At 31.0% G+C, this 25,744-nt stretch overlaps 1 protein-coding gene across 5 annotated transcripts in view; it reads left to right on the plus strand.

The window, feature by feature from the left end:
- Nucleotides 1-382: 382 nt before the first annotated feature.
- The window catches only part of LOC139518962 (protein madd-4-like), a 56,278-nt gene continuing 30,916 nt past the window's right edge, over nucleotides 383-25,744 (plus strand). Inside the window, exons 1-3 of one of the 5 annotated variants that reach the window (XM_071310662.1) lie at nucleotides 383-612; nucleotides 13,267-13,542; nucleotides 24,063-24,242. In XM_071310662.1, the coding sequence (XP_071166763.1) occupies nucleotides 13,501-13,542; nucleotides 24,063-24,242 (222 nt within the window). In that variant the 5' untranslated portion in view covers nucleotides 383-612; nucleotides 13,267-13,500. Of the gene's footprint in view, nucleotides 613-6,505; nucleotides 6,896-12,861; nucleotides 13,000-13,266; nucleotides 13,543-24,062; nucleotides 24,243-25,744 lie in introns of those variants that run through there. The other 4 variants (XM_071310661.1, XM_071310665.1, XM_071310666.1 and 1 more) reach the window with 4 other exon arrangements.

Here is a 25,744-nt window from a genome sequence, read left to right on the forward strand (position 1 = left end):
ACTCGTGAAGGGAAAAAAAAGCTAACTGGCTAATTTATAGTTACCGGTATGATTAAAAAAACTACTGTTAAAGTAAAATTATGTAAGCAACGTTAGATGTCAACATGTCGGTATACATGCTTAACGATGATTTATAGTCAACTTTAGTCCTTGTAAACGATACAAATGTAGCACACTAACATTGGTAACATAGAAAGCTTGTTGTTACGTTATCGCCATCAAAAACTTCTTCTGATGTCATATAAGGTATCAAAATCATTGATCAATGTAGTGATTTCCGTATTTAAAATTAATTAAAAATTAACTCATGAGTGATCTAATTCAATTAACTTTAAAATCCGTTTACGGTATTTTAAGCAGCATGTAAACGTGAAGATATCTTATATTTTGATTGTTCACGCCATTAACGTTGTACCGTCGACATGTCTAGCAGTTGCAGAGTTTCATTTACTTGTTATGTTAAGTTGTATGTAGTTTATACAAGAATTATGGTGACCTACGATCTCTTATGTAAGGTTTATTTTCGGAATCTGTCACGATGAGATGACTTGAAAAATATATGTAAAGTAATCCTCACATGTAGTCTTATACAAATTATTACAGTCTAAAATAGTAAGTATTTATAATATATTAGAAATTTAAGCCATTTTTTCACTGGGGAATAACTTTCAAGATAATACACCTGTGAGAGGAATTGTAAGGTATTTTGAACTAAGGCCAGCTATCTCTTGTAATATTGTTCGGTATGAGTATTATAGTATAGTGGAATGTATACTATAATAGATCTTTTATATGCCAAACTTGATATATACGTAGATTATATTAATTAAAGACCTGTAAATAGCGCAATAAACCACTTGATAATTCTCAGTTTAACGAATAATATGGCTATAGTTTTTACACAATATAAGTTTTAAGTAATAGATTGAAGGGTGTGATCAAGTACACAAACGTTTGAATATGATAAACCGACTATAGTATATGGAGTTTCAGTTTCATTTTATAATGCAACTAAAATGTTACAGCTCCAACCTTTTGTTCTTGCGAGCTCGAGTAAACGATGAAGGTACATGTAACATCAACAACAATTGACATGAACAACTTCAACCATTTGTTGTTGCGAGCTCGAGTAAACGACGAAGATTCATGTAAAATCAACAACAGTCGACATAAAACATCGAATTAAGGTAGTAACATACATTTGTACGTTGGATATCACCCTAGTTATGAATTTCATTTGTTAAAATTCGTTTTGATTCGATTCCCGTTAGCGTCGTGTCCGATTTTGGGACTGCTTTATCGCGAGCTAGGCCGTTAAAATCGGATACTAAAAATAGTATTTGGAATAATATCCAATGGTTTAAACAAGGATTTGTATAGTAAGATCTTACTATACAAATCTTGGTTTAAGTAAGCTGTTTAGTCATATGTCGATTGTTTTTCAAGTGCAATATGTTTATAAAATTTAATTTTCACAAAAAGCTATATTAATAACATTTAAAAAAAACCAACAAAAAACAAATTAGTTTGCAAATGCTATCTTTGGAAAATATTTTTAAATACATTGTGGACCATCATATGTGGGAGTCGTTAGATCCCCTGTTTTATATCAATTACTAGTAGGTATATCATTGAGGTTACTAGTATTTTCATAAGCATTCGTTTCTTTAATAAAATAATCAGTACGCACAACGTTGAACAATCATGCGTTCAAAGTAACAAAAGAGAATGTCTTCAAATCTTTGTTAAGACATACCGTTCTTCGTGATTGAACAATGTCATTAACTAAGAAATGAAAACATAAATGTCTGGCGACTGCAAATATTATACCAATAATATTTACGCAAGCAGTTCCGTTGACAGAGGGGTTATATGAATATACGTATAATTAGATTGTTGAAAACTTTGTAGGGTAAATATATTATGGATTGATTCACGGTTGCGTCACATCCAGTGTCAGATATTTTATGCATATTTAAGATCATAAAAATAACAAGCTTAAGTGTCTTTAGGTTTTTCGTCGTTGTTGGGTTGTTGGGTTGTTGTTGGATTGACGTATATCACACATGTTTTATACTTTATATCAAACCTAACCATTGGACTGCCACTTGCATGGGTATAGAGGTATTGTTGGAAATAGCAGTCATTGTGCTGTAAAAAGTTGTATGTGCATGCAAACCACCCCTTTAAAATTACAACCTGTCGTGGGTCTCTTTGAAATGCAGGCAGCATAGCACTCCCAACACGAGGCTTCAGCTAGATGATTTATACATTTTTTAACAGGAATACACCTTTTTCATCAAACAGAACTTTTAAGCATGGGTTTTATCTCAGGAAAGAAAAAGTTCCAGATTTTTAATGGACAATAAGTGTGGACACACATCAGTGTCGATAGTATGTTTTTATGTTTCTCTGGTACTATCATACGGTGTTTATACATACCAACTTGTTCGTTATGTCCGTGTCTGTAGTGACGTTTTGAATTTCAGTGAGCGTAACCTATGTATTTATGGCAAATTATAAAGTCACTGATTTCGTTACAACAAATTATACCAAAACTGTACTTCTGATAATCATCCATAGTTTTAATTTTGGGTAGAAACATGTATGCAATAGTACTGTATTTTTGTTCGTTTGTGTCATTTCTAACTTAGTTTAAAAATCAATTATAGGCCGTACGGTTTCATATAGTTGGTAATTTCTGTATCATTTGGTCTTTTGTGGAGAGTTGTCTCATTGGCAATCATACCACATCTTCGTTTTTATAATTATAGCTATAGACTGTCATGGGTCTGTTAATCTCTTCTTGCTAGTACAGTTACATATTTCATTGGCGAACATATTAGTGGTTCAACAGAAGCATGTTATTGTTTTCAGTCACATTACAAGCAAGACAGTATATTTTTATTCCAGTGATATCTTTCAACATGTTATATGTACAATGTATGTTAGTTCTGATACATACTGTAAAACAACTTGACATATCGATAACTCATGCACAGTGGACACATATACATGTACCTCAAATCTAGTTTTAATCAACTACGAGTACGTCTACACTACCAAGAATTTACATACGTTTTTTCGTACATTTCTACCCTTTTATACATATCAGTACTGTTCGGGAAGACTAAACACTTATTATGTTTTACTTTATATTAATTCATTACTGTTCAATATTAATGAACAATAACTGTACAGTTACTATATAATTTTATGAATTAAGAATTGATATTTTTTAAATTTGATAATTTGTTTTCTAAAATTGAAAATGTAGTCAAGGATTAAACGAACTTTGTTAAAATATCCTTTTGCTGAGGTAATTTCTCTGCTAAAAAACAACTTGTTACTTAAAATTTGTCATTTTGTCATATATAAACAATGTAGGTTGAATATTTTCTTGTCATAAATCTGTCTAACAAACTTGGGAAAATGTTTACATTTCCATTTGACATAATTAAGTAAAAAAACAAGACAATTTATTAAGATATCAATCGGATTTTTTTAAATAGCTCACGATTGTATTGATACGCGCCATTCCAATAATTGCACAACAACAATTGAGACCACATATTCAGCTTCTGTATTTTGACCTAATATGGTTTACTTTTATAATTTGTGACTTGGATGGAGAGTTGTCTCATTGGCACTCATACCACATCTTCTTATATCTATCTATTATAAAGCTAACATAATTCTGTTATTTGATACATTGTACGAATCCCTTTTAATATGAACACAATTTGATTAACTTTACCAGTGATAGTATCATAGTAATACTAGTAGTTAAATAAACCCGTCAATCGAACATTAATACTTCCTTTTCGTGTATCTTTATCATCCTCCACACAAGCAGTAAAATATTGCATCTTCATAATCACTTTGTTGATAATACTTATTGTTGTAAACATAGCTACATGTACAGATGTGGTTAATGTTTCTCCACAGTTTCATCGATTCTAGCTGTTTGACGCTTTAATAAAGTGAATATTACATGTAAGAATAGAAAGATTGCTGTATATTGAAGATAATTGATTACATTAATGGATATCGGAAATAGTTTGACATACAAATTCCATTTTCTTGCACTTGACCTCTTTTGATCAAAGTCATCTTGACATGATTAGAGTTTCTATTTGGTTTCCTTATACAGGACCCTCCATGGTGTAGTTTTCTTAGTTTTACATCAATATACATTTATGCGTTTCTGTGATATTCATTGTATAGATACTTGAAACTGTTGCAACACGATGATATTAAGAAAATTCTTCTTCTGGTCAACCGTTTTACCGTTCCTTCAAATTATTGTGTTCTTATATAATATAAGTGGAAAGATGTCTAATATTTTGCTTTTCCCGCTTAAAATTTTATCCAAGACCTTTATGAACACCGGTTACAATAATAAAAAATTGGCTTAAATATCAGGGTTTTTTTTAATGCATCCTAACTGTTTCCCATTATTTATTGTATTTTAATATGATAATCTCTGTATACAATTTTACATGTCCTCTTATAATCAATATGTTTTATAACATACGGAAACACTCCCAAGCCCTTGTGAAGTCGAATTCATTCTTCAATATATAAATATCATGTGCTGCTGTGGAGCCTCTGCTAGCCTACTACTATATATAAATGCTTCACAAACTGAAATGTATTCATGATTCCTTTAGCTACACGGAATTTCCCGAAATGCTTGGAAATTATTATTATCATTTTTCAATTTATTTATTTAGTTTATCATTATTATGACTATTATTAATTTTTCAAATAAGATCAATTCTATACTAACAAAAACATGTCTTTTTCACGTTAGAAATATATAATTGCTTAAAGTCATATGAAACGAGTGAGTGGTGAAAAATAATGTTTATCCAATTCTTGAACCAATGCATGTATATATCACAAACTAATTCCTCTGTGCACGAATTTCTCATTTTTTACGCATACATATTGTTTATAATAATCGTCAATTTTTTTTCTCTCTGTCTGTTATGATTTAACAAATATGGCTACTCATTAAATGCCGTGTTTTGAAGCCGAAGTTTACCGATTGTCACCTTATAGTAAACAAACAACAAAACGCATGGTTATTGAGCACGTGTTTAACATGAACAATCAGATAATTGTTTATTTTAATGAAAGATCCATGCGTATTGCGACCACCGGATTTTTACGAGGAGGGTTACGCTCAGGTCACTATGCATACGGAAATATGTCGGCGAATTGCTTCCTGGAAGGAAGCAATTAAAAATAAGTAAACTTCTTCTAAATGTGAACAAATTAAAGAATTTTCCTCAGAAAAAAGTATATGTACATAAGTTGTATAATGAAAACTATCCATTTAGTTATAAAAAACATATACATACTTTTTTTATTTATTTGAGGTTTCTTATGACTTTAAGTCAAAATATATCACGAATGTTACTTGCTCAATGTCCAGGAGATAATATTTAAACTATAGAAGGTAATTAACTTACTATCAAATATTCATGAATATTCAGAACTAAAACAAATTAGGCATTACAAAGCTGGGCGGTCATTCTTGCTTAAAGCAGGAAATGTGGGCTTTGGAAAGATGATACATATTAAATACGTTTTTTTAAAGAGCAAATATCAACATGTACACTCAACAAATAAAACCAGACTAAATACCGATTCCGATTGTGAACACGTAAGCAGACGTCTTGTCCATCAGATTGACGCAATCGACGTTCTAACAAGGACAAGAGACGTCAATTAAGGTTGCCATGTACATGTATCTATATTTTTTTCAGAACAGATAATCGGTATTTCAATATTTCTACTATGATTGATATTAGAGATAATAGTAACGAATTAAAAGATACAATACATGTATATATTCAAAATAGAAAACCTTGCAAAAGTGAATTTTACCCCCAAAAACTACTACTACGTGTACTATAATCTAAATACTAAATAGGTGTTTTTAATCTCCACACATTTGAAGTATGCAGATCTGGTCAGATTATGGAAGTTAAATGAGCATGAGGCTCTGTTTTTGGATTTTACTTGCTATACACGGTATGTAATGCAAATGAATAAATGAAATATAAAGGGCCAGTTGCATTAGTTTTTTCTGTGCAAGGCCAACTTTTATACTTTGTCCGACAATGTCAGTTTAAGTATCAGCGTTTTAGAAAAATACGTAGAGCCCTGAATGTGCAAAGAATATACGACACTGAAAATAAGAATCAGTCAATGTATCTTCTTGAACGATTACGCTGTGCTAGTTTCTTATTCAGTTTGCTTTAGTACCTAGTTCTCGTTTGTATACGTACATTGTTGTATAATATACCAGACAATATATTGCCTACCAGAAGCCAACATAGAGACAATTAATTTTATTATACTATGCCAATTGGGATTCTCAAATTTTATAATAACAAACTAACTTAAATAAATAAATACAAGGCATAATGTATAAGACGCCAATTATTACGGAATTTTTAGGATGACGTACAATTACAATGTATTTGACAAAGGCTTTTATATTTGGCCTTTTATCAGATATGATCGTTTTAGATGCTGAGTTTATTTATTATCTGTTGATTACAATAAACATTGCATGCGTAACAAAAGCAATTTTTATCTACAAACATCTAAAGATTAATTATTTAAGAAATTATCATAACCATCTGAAAAATTTGTAGCTATGCCAAAATGGTTAAGCACCAGAAGATAATTAAACCTTATTTTTTGCGGACGTTAATCTAAGGGTAGCCGGTATACACCCTCTCTTATCGTATACTATCATACCATCAGTAACGACTTCTTCACTATAAGATATACATACCTTCTTGGAGGTATCTCTTACCTGTGGCTCAGGTAATAATTTACTGTGGATTAAAGCGTAAATTCTTTAATAAGTTATGTGAGTATTTTTTTTTTAATTTTAATTGTTATTTTACAACTAAATCAACATGACGAATATAATTAAAAATAAAAATAAATATTTTTAAATAAAATTTCAATATCGAAATGAATAAAAATTCACTATAAAAAGTATATAAAGTTCAAGTAAAAGCGTAAAAATATAATAAAATATTAAATATGTATCTTGTTTATTATTTGAATTATGAGAAAAAGAAATTTAAATTCACATATTTCCCTTAAGAATTACAATTAGAAAATTGGAAATAGAAAACAAAATTATTTTGAAAATTTAAAAAAAAAAAATCAGTTAAAAATTGTCTTTGTTAAACTGGACAAAAATAATTGGTCATTTATTCGCTTTAGAATGAAGGGTCATTCTTGTATTATTCTATTGTCATAATGACCCTATTGTGGTGACCGCCTGTAGATTTGTGTGAAAACACTTTAGTACTCGAAATATTTGTTAAAGGGGTTCATCATTAAATGTTAGAATGATATCTATTATCCATAGCTACTTGAGATAAATTTGAACCATTAAACATAACAGTTACATTTGTCAGAACATACCATCCATCACTTTGACAATGACGCTACATCATTAAATTAAGTTGAATTAAATTGTTAATTTATCCATTTTTCATACTACATTTTATATCGCCTTTAACCTAATACTTTTTATTAGATATACGTTACAATAGTACCTGCAGTGCACTTCCGGCATAATGCATTATGCATGTGTTGCATTATACTGCTCAAGTGTCACTCTCGAGTTCAATCTCATAATTTCTTACCATTCCCATACATATAAGATAACATTAATAATGTATGAATTTGTCTCTTAAATTGTAATGCTGTTAACTGATACTATATAGGTATGTGTGTTTTGTGAAATTTGGTCTTGTAGTCTGACGGTACCTGTCTGAAAGCACGTATAAGGGACAACATACGACCAACTCGGGCTATGATATATGAACTAGTCCATAACTCCGAACCAGAGATCCCCACCGTTAGAGTTCAGATTCCTGCGGTTGATTTATGGACATATTATGCATGAATATGTAAATTTGTATGCCCAAATATATATCAAATTTGATCCTCTATCCCACACTAATCAATCACGACGAACAGATAATTTACATAGATGGAAAAAATAGCACTTAATAAATTTATTTCGTCCGAAGCGCCTTTCTGGAGTTGACTTCACCAGGAAGACTAATTGTAAAAACATTAATTTCAGGGATGTATAACGTACTAAAATCGCAAAGAGCTATATTCTCTAAAGAAGATAAGCTAATCCTTCTACTGGGGGAAACTTTGAATTTAAGAAATAGTATCATATTTTTATGACGATATAAACTTTGGGCGAATTTTTTAATAGTTAAAAGTTACGGCGGTACATGTTTATACAGTATTATACATGGAAATAGAAAAAGGTTTTCTTTAATAAAAGTAAAATAGGAGTGTTTCTTTTGCTGATAGTATACACACATTTCTATTCAAATCAACTTCCACCAACTAAATAAATAAAAATGATCTGTACATGTATACATGCGTTTTGTCAAACAAATTATTTTTTAAGCTATATCACAATTTTGATTACACTACCGTTTCTACTTGAAGATCATTGACCTTTTGAACTTGTTTGATCATTTAGTAATTAAAACATTGCAGTAATTTAAAATTGATGCATTTCCTGGTAATTATTGGTTCTGACGGAAATAAGAACAGGATGTTTAACTGTTAAAGAGGATTGTTTGTGATATAATTTTGTTGCATATTTAAGTGGAAGCTGTCTTAATTCGTCATACAGCTGCACTAACAATGAGCTTCATTTTAAAAAAGTCAGTTGGAAAGAAAATCTTTAAAAGATCTTAAAATGATTCAACATTAGCCATTGGTTATTGTCGGTTTCAGCCAGTGACAAGTATTTTATGTATATGCAGGTCGACAATATGATAGACCTAATATCTTTCTAAAAGTGGATCGAAGATTTGAGATTAATGGAGGCGTGCCCCTCATGAGTTCATAGTGAGAAGAAAACGATCTTTTGGTCTTTTAGTTTTAAGAAATTTTGTTTTTTATAAGGCACAATATAAGCTTAAGGTGGGTTTGGACCAGTTTCAAACATGACTTTTTGTATCCATTCATACAATCATAAGAGTAATATTGACGCAATTTTAAGACATTCTTTCGGACAGGAAAAGTAAAACAGCATACGTTTTAAATTTAAATCATATGAAATCAAACAGAAAAAAAACAGAAGTAAAATACAGTTACCATTGCGCTAAACAGAAGTAAAATACAGTTACCATTGCGCTAAACAGAAGTAAAAATACAGTTACCATTGAGCTAAACAGAAGTAAAATACAGTTACCATTGCGCTAAACAGAAGTAAAATACAGTTACCATTGCGCTAAACAGAAGTAAAAATACAGTTACCATTGAGCTAAACAGAAGTAAAATACAGTTACCATTGCGCTAAACAGAAGTAATTTTAAAGTAGACCATAATTGCGCCAAACAAAAGTAATTTTAAAGTAGACTACTATTGCGCTAAACAGAAATAATTTTAAAGTAGACTACTATTGCGCTAAACAGAAGTAATTATAAAGTAGACTACTATTGCGCTAAACAGAAGTAATTATAAAGTAGACTACTATTGCGCTAAACAGAAGTAATTATAAAGTAGACTACTATTGCGCTAAACAGAAGTAATTATAAAGTAGACTACTATTGCGCCAACCAGAAGTAATTTTAAAGTAGACTACTATTGCGCCAATTCAGTATAAATCAAAGAAGTTATTGGATGGGAATTAATGAAACAGTAGCTCAGCAACAAGACTTGAAATAGCATCGTGTTAAATTTGGTTACTATTCCAATTGTCTGATGTAGACTGGTATTAGTGTAAACTGGCACCCAGCTTGAAATCAATAGGAATAAATCTTTCTGCCTATCCGTAGTGACTTAGTTCGAAAACCCTGGTAAAAAATTGTCATTGATTTAAAATAAGACACCTGCAAATACTATAATCGCTATGAAGTTAATAAACTAAATAAAACCTAAAAGGATATAAAAGATAAACATTTCTCACGTTCAGTAAGCTGTTTTTAATACTAAAAGTTCTATTTATTATTTCTACGTCGGAATCTTAACACTATTCTGACTTTTTTTTTTAGTGTAAAGTAAACTTTGTCATTGCTGTAACAAATCCAATAAAATATTTCGTCAAATATACTGTTTTTCATTCTCGTTTAACAGCTTAATTCATCGGCAACGAAGATGTAAATTATAGCGCCAAATCCAGTGGCCATTGTATGAATATTTATAGTTTTATGTTCTGAGAATAACAGTTATTTTATCCGCAAAGGTGCAAAACCTTTAAACGCTCGTTTACCTCCAAAGATGTAAACGACAATTTGTTAACTGAAATAAAAATAATATCGTTTTAACATGCGTGATACAATTTTAAAAACTGATTTGAAGTATAACAAAACTCGTTAGCTTAAACCTTTTAAACGTAACATTGTCGTATGTTAAAATCTTTCATTTTTAATTCTGTATGCTTGTTATTCACGCATAAATTAAGAATATTAAACGGGCATGCGAGGCTGATACAATTTGTACACAGTTATCATCCGTAACCCTTGATAATGACTGTTGGTCTGTATATCACACAATTTAGTGCCGTATGCATCCATTTAATCTGACTGTTAATAAATGTAAAACAAATAAGTAGAAAACAAATAGTAGTTTAATTCTTAGCTTTGTGTGCCATGTTGTATGTTTGTATCACAAGAATAGAATTGTTGCTTTACTTTTCTTCATTAATCCGACTATTGTCACTGATCTCCCGCGCTTATGAAACTATCATCTTCTCTTTTGCATACATGCCGTTTTCATTAACTCTGTGAAGCAGCATGATTGTAAATACTTACTCCACCCAATTCATTTTTCTTTACTTTTAAGACTCATCCTAAGTTCCTCTCGTCTGAGTATTATGTCTTATGTAAGACTTTTAAGTGCCGAATCACACGTGGCATGGAATCTGTTGTTATGTCAAAGGATATGTGCAGATGTAAAATACCTTTGATTTTAATTGAAACAACATCAAAGATATATACAACTAAGTATAACTTATGGCGTGTACCAGGTTTGGTGTTATACATTTTGTTAGCTTTGCAAGATAGTTTTCTTATTTTCAGTTTTCAATGATCATATGAGAAACACACAATGTCACCCTTTCTGACAGATAAAAATTATCAAAGGCATGAAATTGCCATTTAAACGCTTTTTTTCGCTCTAGATTGATCACTATAATTTCAATATACACGATAAAGTATTTTGTGTTTTCGTGAACTTTATTCAACAGCTTTTAGTTTCATAAATCGTTTAATTTATAAACTAAATAACGTAAGATAAAGACAAAAAAATCCTCTAAAATTCAAAATAAAATCAATGTTTTATAAGTATTGCGCGGCGATGATCCTGGGTTCAAAATGGAAAGTTTACTTTTAGACCCCGTTCACACTAGGACATTTTTATCGATTTAAACTAGACCGGTTCACTTTAGATCGGTTTAAGGGCTAATGTGAACGCATTGAATCGATCTTCAATCGGTCTAAACTAAAACACCAAAAGAGGTAGTTTAGTTTGAATCGATCTAAAGTAAACCGATCTTACTTTAGATGTGAACGAAGAGATCGGTTTAAACTAGTACGATTGAAACGAAAATAACGTATGCGCATGTATAGCGGCAAAACTATCTCAGAGGTTCGTTGTTTAACCCATATGTCTCTGTTAAAAGACCTTTAAAACAAACTGTAAACATGTTGTCTTCACCATAGCATAGATTTGCGAAATCTGTGTCTTCTTTTCTTTTGTTGATTTTTTTTTCTTTGCAGGAACCGCAGTATTTCCGGCGTCGTGTTGTAACTTCGTTGCTACAGTTATTTTTTTCAAAATTAAAGAAAACTGCAATAACACCAGATACAAAATTTTAAATTGTGATTCAAGAGAAACAATAACTTTATCCAATTTTTTTTCCAAGTGTGTGTATCAGTGTATCAGCACATGAATTTGATAAATCAGTCAGTGTTTACAGTTTTACGGGCAAAAAGGTTAGATCGATTGCGTTTTTAATTGTAGTGTGAACGCAGTGGTTCATATTAGACCGATAGAGATCGATATGATTAAAGATAATGTGAACGCTAACTGGTTTTATTTAGATCGATTCAAATTAGATCGATAAAAAAAAATGCTAGTGTGAACAGGGTCTAAGATCTATGGTCCCACCAGTAATATTAGAACATATCTATATATTCTCGCTTTAAATACAGTAGTTTTATAAAGTAAAATATGCATGGGTCAGCTCTCTGTGAGGTAACGTTTCTGAAGGACTTTATCTGGATGTGCAATATTTGACACCGTTACTTGATTATGCTATCATTTTCTAAGGTGGCTATGCAGATAGGTATAAATATTTCGTTTGAATTCCTATCGTTCCCGAAGACAATCAAGATGTTACATTTCAGTATAACATTTAACACATAACAATAACCATTCGTTTGACTTTAGTGGCCTTTATTTTTTCACAGTAAATATTTGAAATGGGTGTAACTAGAGGTATCAAGTTTCAATTAAGACAATATTATTTGTTTCTGAGTGATACGAGAAATATATAGGGTTGATTTATCAAAATGATCATATGTCGATTTAAGATCGTTTTTTAAACTACAGAGTGAATTTTTTCTCTCTCGAGACTTTTAAATATTGACATATCGGATATTATTTTAAGCGATTTTAAATTTGATTTTGAGGTTTCATATTTTGATGATTTGACTTTTCTTAATAGAATGACAAACAATTTTATTGAATGCTTTTTAATAGCCCCTAGATCCTGTTACAAGTCTTAGGTTGTCTCTATAAACATGAGTGTTGATTTCAAAACTTGTTGAAATATCACTTACTGGCTGAAAGTTTGGAAAGATTGTGATGGATTGTAAAGTCAATTGTTCAAACTTAACCTCTGGCCATCGAACCCAACTAGGGGAATGATAACAACAACACTAATCGCTCTCAAAGGCTAGTCCTGCTGGTAGCATGGTTAGTCAACATTCCAAGTTTGAGGTGCATCTAAAACGAGGTTAAAAAATTTATCTTAAAAAGGCAGTTAGTGGATTTATCTCCCCGCTAATCACTAACCGTCAAACTTAATGAGGATAGTAATTGATGAGTGAAAAATAAGGCTGAATATTTATATCGATATCTACCTTCGCGTTAAATCGCGTAACAAAATAATTAACCAAAGGTGCGAAGAGTCATTTATTCCTTTTCAACAACAAACTAACTCTATTTTCTTTATATCTTTAGATGGATGATATCCCATTATCTTCACCATTGGGTTTCTCGGCATACTCATAAAAATAACAATGGACCCGCTCCACTGAGCCTGTGGACCAACTCAACTGGAAAAGCAGTCGCTTAAATCAGATTGTTCATAAACTCTGAGACTGACAGTCGTGAAAAGTGCATGGATAATGTGAACGCCAGGAATTTAGTGATTTTTTTTTCAGTTCAGAGAAATGTGATCCATGGGAGACTGTCATGTATTGGACTAATGTGTTGACTTTAACTACGCTATTCAATGTAAGTAGAAGTCATTAAATTTGACACCTTTTTAAAAATTAATAATATGGTATGCCTGTGCATTTTTTAAATAAATAACTGCATAAATAAGAAATAAGGTAAATATTTGAAGACGTGTTTTAAATTTTATATTAAACTATGCAAAAATGTTTATGAAAAATAATGACATATATTACCCATAAAAAAATGTGGACTATGAAAGTGTCATGACGTCTGGTAATAGGAATGAGCCGACAATAAAACGTCTACAAATTGAAAAATAAAATTTTCACAATTGATAATAAAACAGCAATGTTTACTGTACTCGATAGAATATAATTTTAAATTTAGTGTGAAATGATTTTAAATAAGTATTTGGTATTCTATTAAGTCATTCTACATAAAGAAAAACTGACATGAATACACAAATATTGAATTGTATGCAGTCTACTAACTACTTAAGCCAAAATAAATAAATTTATTGAGATTAAAAGTTTGTTAGATAAGAAATGCCTCCATCTCCCCTGCGTTTTTCTTCTAAATAGGATTAAATCGTCCATTTAAAATTAACCAGTTCTATTTGCACTGCCTAAACGGCGTTATTGAAAATTTTCAAATCGTATCAAGGGTTGAATTTCAATCATTTTAGATGAATATGATTTTGAGTTCAAAATGTCAAAAAGTTGAATTGTTAATCGGACCAAATGTTTTTCCATTTCATACTCTATCGTGTATATATGGGTAGATTAGTAACGTAAGAATAAACACTTGAGATTAAATAAATTTTCCAAATTCCAATGTTTATTCATTTTATCAATTTTATTGGTTTATTTTTTATGAAAAGCTGTGAAATAGACACCAGCCTTCTAAACTTAAAAATTAAGTGTACATTTATAAAGCCCTAAGATATATTGAACGTTAAGGGACGACATCAAAAGTTCAATGTAGGATAAAAAAAACTTAATTCACATAGTTTTTACTTAATTTGGGAAAAATTGATTTACCAATAGGGATATATGTAAAAATCGATTTTAGATATACAAAAACCCATTATATTGCAGAATTTTAACCCCCACCCCCTCCACCCCCAAACTATTTGATTTAAGTTTTTTATCCTACATCGATCTTTTGATGTCGTCCCTAAGAGATTTGAAAAGTACATTAACTTAATTGAATTTGATATTGGTATTACAAACTGTTTATTTTTTTTATTGACAAACGGCATCTTTATTTGTTGTTCAAATATATTTTAAAATTACTTTAAAATGCGTTTTAAGTTTTATTCCTTTTGAATAGTTAGTCTTGTTTTTCTTTGTGCTGAGCATATCAGATCAACCAATGAGATTAAACTGACATAAATTAAAACAGATTACTTTCACTTTAAATTCTAAGGCTGTCAAATTGCATATTTGTATATTTTTCTTATTTAATGTTTTGTAAAGGTACTGCAGTATCACAGGGAGTTTCTTATTTATTTTTAATTGGTATTTTAACTTTATTTTTATGTTGGTATAGAATTTCATACGTAAAGATATGATCTGTACATTATTCAAATTAATTGAAGATTCACATAAAATGACCCGATTTATACGATATAAGCCCCCAAATTCGACACTGAATATACATTTAGTTCTCCTTTTTTTATGATACTTTAGTCTCCATGATTTATGAGCTATTATGTACTTGTTATGTTTTGCCATAATGCAAATATTTATTTTTCTATCCATCAACATAGTCTTGTGAAATAAAAATAAGCTTATGAGTTCAAAATAAATACGTTTGTGGACTAGTCCCTTCTTTCAAAAATAAAAGCTGTCATTTTCCGATAGTAAACTGATGCCTTACCCTCAGCAGTTTGATCGATGTTATATATTTTGTTCTTAGGGCGCGGTAAAAACCATTGTTCGATCAAAATAACTTGTCTTTTTATAAGAGCAATGTACATGTATGGTGTATGAATTGAGAAAACAAAAAAAAATTATGCGAGCTATAAATACTCAAACCAAAATACAACGACGCATTTATTGCTGTTCTTCATTCTAAGTTCCGGCAAAAAACTTTTACTAAGAGCGATAGTTTGAAAAAGTAACATTATAATATTCAAGAGCGACCTTTATAGAATTATATTTTAAACTTCACATTTGTTTTCTTAAAAATATTGTCAAAGGGGACTGTTAAAGGAGCATTTATTTAGTTACGAGATGTATTTTTTTAATTATTATTATTCAATCACCAATGAGATAGTGAAATAATAATTCGCTTTTAACAGTCAGTTTGGTTCAATTTTCATTTCAAAATGAGAAAAGAAAACATCGCTGAAGTATTATTCGCTTGCAAGTGAATAATTCGACCTCATTACATCCACTTTCATGTAACATTCGATTCAACACATTAGCTAGCGACAATTTACGCATGAAGTATGCGTGTTCAGTTATTAAAAGGAAAATAATTAAACATTGAAAGTGAAACGAGAGTAAACCATTTGACTGACTGATTCGATCCAAAAAAACTCATTTTTATACAGGTAAAAACAACGATTAACATAATTTATATTTACAACCTTTTCTTAATATGAAATCAAGCAGACCTAGACAAATCCAATTGCACGAGTTCGCTATCTATTTATATCTTTATGTATTTTGTATCGTGTTATATGACTGTCAGCAGTCTTCGGAGGTCAAAGAGACGTTATCTCAACCTCACAAAAATAAAATAAGGCACCTATACGAATAACATTGAATGCCAATCAAAATGATATGATTTTTATTTATAGAAAGCCAACAAAAATAATTTGGAATAGTAGTTTGGCGTGCGATACTGTTGTTTAATGAACATTGATGCATATTATCGTCATATTAGACTATTTTGAAACTAATGAAATGGGTTTTTTTTAGAAAAAAAGCATCATAAATTTTGATAAACATGTGTGGTTGATTTCAAATTCATCCATATTATCGTAACAATATGTATCATGAATAATTAAACATATTATATGGATAGGAAATATGTTCGAGTTTTATCTTATACTATTAAAACTTATATAACATATTTCAACAATTAGATTGTTTCAATTTAAGTAGGAAAGCAAACAATCCCCTTTCCTCGATGCATTTTAGAATATAGATCAATTAACTTTGTTTACGTTTTCACTGAAACCAAAGCACATGGTTAATTTCGGACACCTGCAGCCATGTGCAAATGGTGTAGCATGTATTGTCTAAATTCCTGCAAATATAGGGAATGTCTTCTAATCTCACAAGTAGAAATGAGCATAGCCTTTACCCATTAAAGATCATAAAAATGTACCGAATTAGAATCACTCTTGTGATTTTTACCGTAATAGATTTGTTTTTTTGTCTAGTTGTAAATTATGCTTCAGGTCATTTTATGGTTTTCGTGCAATTTCCAGCAGCACGTTTTGCATGCTTATTTTGATTAAGCAGATGGTGTTTTAGTGTTTGCTTGTGACAACTTGAACATTTTGTTAGGGTGTTAATAAAACTACAAAAAAGTCACGAAATCCATTACACTTATCAAAATGGACATAGAAAACATCTAACCCTATGCACCAATTAACGTGGGATCGTTTGGTTGTTAGATTATATATAATAACTTTATGTCAAATAAAACATGGGTCAAACAAGAATATAATTAAAAACATATCTGTAAAACACGGAATACGTCTTAGTCAAGCTTGTTGAGAGTAGATTTTCACCTGACAGCTCATACAGAGATTAGTCCCCTGTCTAAGGTGGCAAATACGGGTGATTAATGAACTCTAGAAATGAGAAAATAATACCAAGTTTGGTCATGCTGTTTTACCGATTTGTCTTAATTTGTTCTCATGTTATTCACACCAGAAATCGGGCTGTGATAACCTTTGAGTATACTTCTAAACAATGCACAGTTTGTGTTTGTATTTAATGAACTTGTTTCAAACAATAAAGCTTCTTTGCACTCTATACATTTATTTTAAACACAAATATTATCATACAGATTCAGGAATGTTGATTTAATTGGTAGATTGTAAGTTAGATAGTATAGACCAATGACTTGATAATAAATCTCCAAATATAACGAAAACCAAGATCTGCGCACAAGTAAAGAAGTTTTTCTGACGAGTTAAGGGAATACCCCACATACAAAAGATTTGTTCTCCAGAAAAAAAATTTCTGGGCAATTGACAATGACATTGAAGGAACATAATTATGTGAATCCCTCATTGAGCATACCAAAGTAAAAATGTGTTTGCATGTTCTAATTTGAAATTTCTCTTCTTCTTAATCAATACAACATTCATTTTGTACCTGTGGTCTATACATGTAGCTATCCGTATCAGCTTCTCGATACATATGTGAAGCTTTTGAGTTCGTTCGCTGCTCCCCGTTGTTAAAAAGGTTCACATTCTTCTTCGTGACTGATTATCATAGATAATCGTTGATCATCTCAACGAGACTGATTTTCTCGCTTGAGCCGGTATGGCGAAAGTGAGAAAAGCAACCTAGTTGAGACGGACAATGATAATCTGCTTATCACTACTTCACCTATGAGTCTATGATGACGTTGTTGCACATGCCCTTAGTTTCTAGCGATAATGCTTCATATCACTTTATTGTGTTGGGAAAGGAAACTCTCAGTCAGTATAAGATGAAAGGAAAATTTCGTTAAATAGCGATATTTACGATATCAACGTTTAGAAAGCCCGATAATCTAAATATCCTAAAGAATTCCATGCATGTTTAAAAAAGAAGGAAAAAATAAGAACACAGATAAACAAATTAGCACACACCTGTGAGACATGCACATGTAACACCAGTGCATGAAAGTTTATACTTGCATAGAAACTCATCAATATATTTATCTCAGTAGCATTTCGTCTCGAAAAACAAGACATCACTTTTGGTTTTATAGTTTTCGAGTTTTGCTGTCTCATTAAGGTATATTCCGTATCTGTTTATAATTGTTGACGAACTGGAAGATTTTTTTTCGTGATTAACATTCTTATCAAAATGGGTCCATGTTTTTAAGCATATCTCACAAATTTGTTATTTCATTTATGTTAAGTTTACACAATGTTGGTAAAGTCACTGTAGTTGAAAAGACGTATAGTGGGTATATTTTTGTCGATTTATTTATTAGTCACTGTGGCACCATATTCAATGAAATTGAATCAGCACCAAATAGATTTAGTCAAAAATTGTTCTTGACCAAATTTGGTAAAAGATCCTATTTAGCTTCTTTTTCGTGTATTTTTGTTTTTTGTTTATTTGTTGTCGTATTTTTAAGTTTTGTCCAAAGTATATTGTTTTGGTAAAACATGTTAACTGTCGACTTTACTGTGATGCAATAACCATTTTTGTACTGAGGTTAATATTTTATTATATCAAATCAAATGAATCAAAAGGTTGGGTACACATATTTAGTTTCATGAATTTCTCCTGTGTGGCAGTAGAACCAATATGTTAAAACTTACTAAAAATATCAGGCTTATTATTTTTGAAAGATAAACAGCGTACATATACAGTTTTGTAGGGCCTTAAATGCCGACCGGCATGAAGAGGATAGGTGAGTGAGGCGACATACAGTTTTGTATTTGGTCGAAACCAGTCAGAAAGGAAATACGACCCTTTGTGTTGTGAGAATGTAACTCTATCCCGATCAAGTTCACGAAAAAACCTTTGTTTCAACTATTTGAGACCTGTTTCAACGAAAAAACTTTACCACTATCAAACATGTATTTTTCGTACACTATCTTCCAGTGACTGTCCAAAATTCGTTCTCCTGGAATGGACCCACGTTACGAGTCCTTTCTATTGGGTTATTTGTTAACTTGTCTCCTCCAGATCATGCATGAAATATTTACTTCAAGATATTGAATTCGTATAAACCAATCAAGTATTTGTTACCAAATTGATTGAAATGGGAATGTATTGCAGAATTTTGGTATATGATATTATAACTTTAAAGTCGTAATATCATATACCTTCTCCTTTATGTTCTTTGTATATTCTGTTATTTCATGGGATGTTAAGTCTCCACCCCACATATGCTTTCTTTTTGTTATACAATAGGGTTTTGGCCGGAAAATATCAGATAAGAGTACACCATGAGAAGAAAATTATAACAAAGAACATACAGTTTGATTAAATAATAGTTTAAGTGTGGATAATGGGATAAAACCTTACAGTTCGTTCCTCCCTCAAACCACTAGGCTTGTCAATAGAAAGAAAATTTATTAAACCAACTTACAATGCAACACTGACGTACTTACGAAACACGGTAAAATTTGAAAGTAAAAGGCTTTAAATTTTTATATCAAAAGAAAACAGAATAAAGATAGTCATAGAACTTTTTACAGATTAATGAAGCAAAAGAAAGCGTAATTGTTGCTTAAGGAACATTAAGGAAAGTTAATGTTTCGGCCAGTAATAATAATTTACTTTGATTTAAACATGTTTAGTTAAGGGTTTGATGAATCTAGACTGTTTGGCTACTGTAGGATTATACTGGACAATAAAACCTGTTACTGTATACTATAGGATTCATATCCTATTGTATTGTATCAAGCTGTGCAATATACTGTTTTAAATAATATTCATAATAATGGTTATGTATACGTTTAGTCATACTTCCATCGTCCGCCTATGTGAACTACATTTACAATTACGGATTTGATCTTACTCTAAACATACTAATCGGAAAATAGTCTGAAGGGTGAAGAAAATATGACGGAGAGAAATAAACGTGCTCTTCATTTCTAGCATTTGAAAAAAAAAAAACCCCACAGTACTTAGGTTTTCAGTCGTCGTTTTAATTTATTTCTACAACATTGACTGCAAATAAAATGAAATGAGTTATCTTAAGTTTTTTCGAGAATTTGGAAAAAAAAGAGGAAAAAAGCTAGGAATGAAAAATCTCTGCACCTTCCCCTCCCCCTCTGAAATCAAACACCTTCATTCAAATATTGAGGCTCTTATTCTCCCCCTCTCTGTCTGTTGCGAATTGGATTTGTGAATTGATATGGTTTGTTATAAATTTATCGTGTTTTATATTTTAGATTTATACTTTAACTGTTTTGCTTCATTTAGGTTTGAAACCTATTCACATTTGTAAAAATATGGGCTTATAAAATATTTGTTTTTCAATAACAAATTTTTAGGGAGTAGAACATACTTTTAGTTATGAAGAAATTGCAGTCGTCTTCAACAAGTAATGAGTTTAAAATTAACATAATTATGATAATTTGCTACGCTCGGAGACGGGAAACGTGAATAAATCAGACACGTTTTTGGTCAGATCATGACTCTGACTGGCAAAGGAATTATTAGGAAAATCAGTAGAACCTTCAAGTGTATAATATTTGCTAATGTTGTTATGAAAAATATATGCATAAACTTGTGTGTAGTGTATATAGACCTTGTTTGATGAAAAAACACAAAGAGTGTATAGAGCCCACATCGATGTGGATTAATTAACATCCAATATACCCTCTTTTCTATCAATTAAGCATGTAACAAAGAATCAGAACGGACATTATCGCTCAATTTTGTTACTTAAAGCTAACAAGTCAACGGTCTTCGGCAATCTGTTAGACGATTTTCTTAAACAGCAAGCACCAACATATTCGACAGAAATGGGTTTTGATAAGTGCTACATTTCTGAGATGTAAATTGAGAATGGCAATAAGGAATGTGCCAAAGAGACAACAATCCGACCGAAGGGTAAAAAAAAGTCGAAGGTCACTAATGGGTCTTCAACACAACAAGAAAAATCCTGCACCCGGAGGCGGGCAACATCTGGCGCTAAACAAAAATTTGTATTAGATCAGTGAAAATTGACGTAATACTAAACTCCTAAACATATAGATGAATTAACATTGGAAAAAAACACACAAGACTCACAAAGCCCAGAGATTCCTGACTTAGTCTGTTTTTGGTAATACAGTTCTGACACTGACGTTGAGTGCTTTATTTATTTTGAGAATAAGTGTGATATAAAATTATAATCTATAGATTCAAAGTACTGAATATCTTTTATCTCTTTGTTTATTTTTCTGAGTGTAGAAACCATTAGCATTAATGTAACGCATTTTTATACTTATCTGAGTCTAATGGTCCTAAAAGGTAAATAGATATAGAAATGACACCGAGTAAGCATAAGTATGTTGATTTAGTTACTTTTTAATTTTTTAAAGTCATATTGTGTTTATTTGTTGATACGAAGAACGATTTTGATGCGATGTCGTGTTAAGATATTTCAACCAGATGTCCTATGGGTTAAAGTATAGCTGATTTACCTCGGTACATTTAATACGATTGATATACACAGTAAATAGGTAAAGATTAATGAAAATACAAAATTAAATGAGGCAAGAAAATAATTTATTATGAATAAGATATTATTATATTTTATATGCTTATGAAGTTTAAAGCAATAAATTTATCACATTAGCAAGTGTCCTGATTTATAAAACAGCAAATACAATATGAAAATACGATATAATTGACTACGATTTGCTTATTGAATGACATCGCAAAAAATGTTGATGAACAATTATATATTAAAAGTAAAATATTTATAAACTAGAACGCTTTCTCCTAAATATGTATATATTTTGTACTCATATTCTAATATTTGTATAAGAATAAGTTTTTTAATACTTTATCCTGGTTTCGTGTATATTTGAATAATACATATAAAGATGTGCTATGATTGTCAATGAAGCAAATATTCAACCAATTCCAAAATGACATGGATTACCCTAGCAGGAGGGTTAACATAGATTGTATAGACAATTGTAGTGAAATATAACCAGTCTATATTTAGTAAGTTGTCAAAGGGAGTAGACATATTATAAGCACAGCAAAGAATTACATCAACGACTCTATCCTTTGTATAAAAATGTATTTTGCAATTGTGGTCTTTCCGCCTACAGTTTTATTAGCTAATTTTATTGTGCAATATTTCATATTCTGAATATACATGAACTTTTTATTGTTGGATGTTGAACACTCAACAATTAATCGCGTAGATGTCATACTAAATATCATCACAAGGAATGAAGCATTCATTGTATCAAGCCATCCTCCCTTTCTTACTGATGGCATACTATTTAATGTGAACGCACGTGTTCACTGATCCTTCCTCTCTGTTGTAGAGGTTATCACAGAGTCTTTTCTATTTGATGTACATAATGTCGTTATGGTTGCGACTCGAGGTTTATATTACCATTATGTATATGTTGTAATTGGGTTGCATACATCTATGTTGGACAATCTTGTGTTTATTGTATGCTCTTGCTATATTTGGAATTTTCTAGCTTATTCAACCGACACGTCTGTTTCACTATATAAAGTTGATTCTTTGTGTCAGTTGTTATTCGTATGACTATCAATAATTCTGTTCTTAAAACAGTAGTAAATAGGAAAACTAATTTAAACCTACATGTAGTTACTCTGCCTAATGTCCAAACAAGTCGCCAGCGAAATATTATTTATCATATGACTTAAAAAGGAGAACATACTAAAAATATATATCTTTGAAGACAACCTGACCAATAGTCGGTTTAATTTCATTCAAATATTGAACGCCGACATTACTGATATTAATATAGGAGAACAAAGTAGAAAAAAGTAAAATCACAAAAATACTGAACTCAGAGGAAAATCAATTCGGAAAGTCCATAATCACATGGCAAAATCAAATAACAAAACGCATCAATTCGGAAAGTCCATAATCAAATAAGCAAATGCAAAACAATAACTTCAAGCCGAAAGCAATACAGACGACTGAGCTGTATATGTAAAATTGACAATGGAAATGGGGAATGTGTCAAAGAGACAACAACCCGACGATAGAGCAGACAAGAGCCTAAGGCCACCAAAGGTCTTCAATGCATCGAGAAACTCCTACAACCGGGGGCGTCCTTCAGCTGGCCCCTAAACAAATATGTATACTAGTTCAGTGATAATGGGCGTCATACTAAACTCCGAATTATACACAAGAAAATTAAAAAATGATACAAGACTAACAAAGACCAGAGGCTCCGTACATTGGACAGCCGCAAAAAAGCGACGGGTTTAAACATGTTTTTTTTTTTATATTTCAACCCTCCCCTATACCTCTAGCCAATGTAGAAAAAGTATGTTTGTACTGCGGTCTTTTAAAATCATATTTTACAGTACCGATGACCTCGTCGGTCCACTTAATAGTACCGTTTTCTTAAAATAGAAATGAATTAATGTTCCCCTTAAAGTTATCTTAATAATTACATGTACCGACTGAATGGGGTTACCAGACGGTCATTTTAAATTATAAAGAAATTCATCTTTTTTTAGGCGTAAGTGATGAAGGTTAATTAACACAGGCATTTCGACTGCACTATATGCAGTACGGGTTTCTTTCATTTAAATATGATAGATGCCATATACATTTGCATGCCAAGTGATTAATTCAAAATCCTAGAACTTCCTGCTATTTTAAAATTTTCAACAAAGAAATATTTTTACATGAATTTTAATGAAATCTTTTCATACTTTTAGTTGGTGGTCACAACAACAGCTGGATACTGGTCAGATTGGAGCGAGTGGAGTGTTTGTTCAAGATCTTGTGGTGGCGGAGTAACGTATCGTCTACGACAGTGTCTCTATAGAAACGAATTCAGTTCAACAAGAAAAACCTGTTCTGGAAAGACTATAAAGTACAAAACCTGCAACAACAAGGTAGGCGAGAGACGTAATATTCATTAATCATAGTGTGTTGATAAGTTAATCCCTGGAAGGGAAAGTACAAAAACAAATTCAGTTGTATAAAACAAAATAAAGATAAGAAAACAAGGCTTCTCCTGTTACGAATATTTTGTTTAATGTACATGTAAGTACAAGTGACGCTTAGAATTATATAGATACAATTTCATATTGCAATAAGTTTACACTTCTGCAACGTCTTGCCAATTACTAAGTCTAGTAAATTTTTTTTAGGAAACACGATTAACCATGCATATTTTTACTGAAACAACATTTTAACAGAGTAGTAATGTGTTTTACAGAGTGAATAAGTTTAAAACATGTATTTTTGATCATTCAATCTAATCAAACTTAATGAATTTTATAAAGGATTAGTTAGCGCATAGAACATCGTGTTGTTTAGATCACGTGTTTCGTCGATTTGCCTTTAACTCGAGGGAACGTGAATAAGTTTTGTGTCGGTATCTTGAGAATCTCAGAATAAGAGGTTCTTGGACTAACATATGTGTAGGAAGACATGTGTAAATGGTGTTTTTGAAGTACAGATATACATGTATACAACTATAAAAGCTGGAAATGAATATTCGTCGTTTTTATATTTGGCTATGATGTTGTCTTATTTATTGGACTTATGACTTTTATCCCCCCCTCCGCTACCAATTTCTCCAAAAAGCTTAAACGAACGAGAAAGAAAAAAAACACAACGACAATTACAGGAGGAACTACTTTAGTTAAAGTCAAATATCTGTAGAAGTCAACTTTTTTTTCTAATTGCTTACTAGAGTGACTTCATCATTGTGTCATCTAAATCATGTCAAGTGTCAAATCAATTTAAGGTAAAATAACTTAAGAAAAACAAGTAACAATGATCTAACCTAATTGGGCAGTTATAAGGACAAAGAAATAGAAAAAAGTAGAAAATTGCATCGTTTGTCTTCATGTATGAAATCTTGTGAAGACAATAAAGAGAATGATGTTGTACATCAAATATCTTGTTCATATTTTAGTCCACTCCTGGGAGGTCCATTTGTAACTAAATAAATAAAAACAAATTCTCATAATGGTGCAGTCAAATATTAGTTGTAATACTTTATTCTTGTAATTTGTCACTTAATTTAATAAATACTGTTTAAACTAAATATTTGATTCACGCTTATTATATAACAAAAAAAATAATAAGCATACGTTATACATTATGGTAACAGGATAGATAGAATGAAATTCAAAACAGTGTAGCTGTGGCCATTGATTGACACATTAAAATCATCCATTGACTGGGACAATTTAGGTGAACGTTTGTATGTAACGACCAATGCTCACTATGTACTTTTTAAAGACACTTAAACTATGGGGTCACCAAAGGTTCTCAACACCTAAATAAAGTAATTCGAAAAATTAATCAGAAACAACACGATATTTTTATTTATATCAATTATATAAATCAAAACACAAAGGTTATTCCTGATTAATTTTTCGAA

The sequence above is a fragment of the Mytilus edulis genome, chromosome 4 (assembly GCF_963676685.1).
Source record: "Mytilus edulis chromosome 4, xbMytEdul2.2, whole genome shotgun sequence".
Taxonomy (NCBI): Eukaryota; Metazoa; Mollusca; class Bivalvia; order Mytilida; family Mytilidae; genus Mytilus; species Mytilus edulis.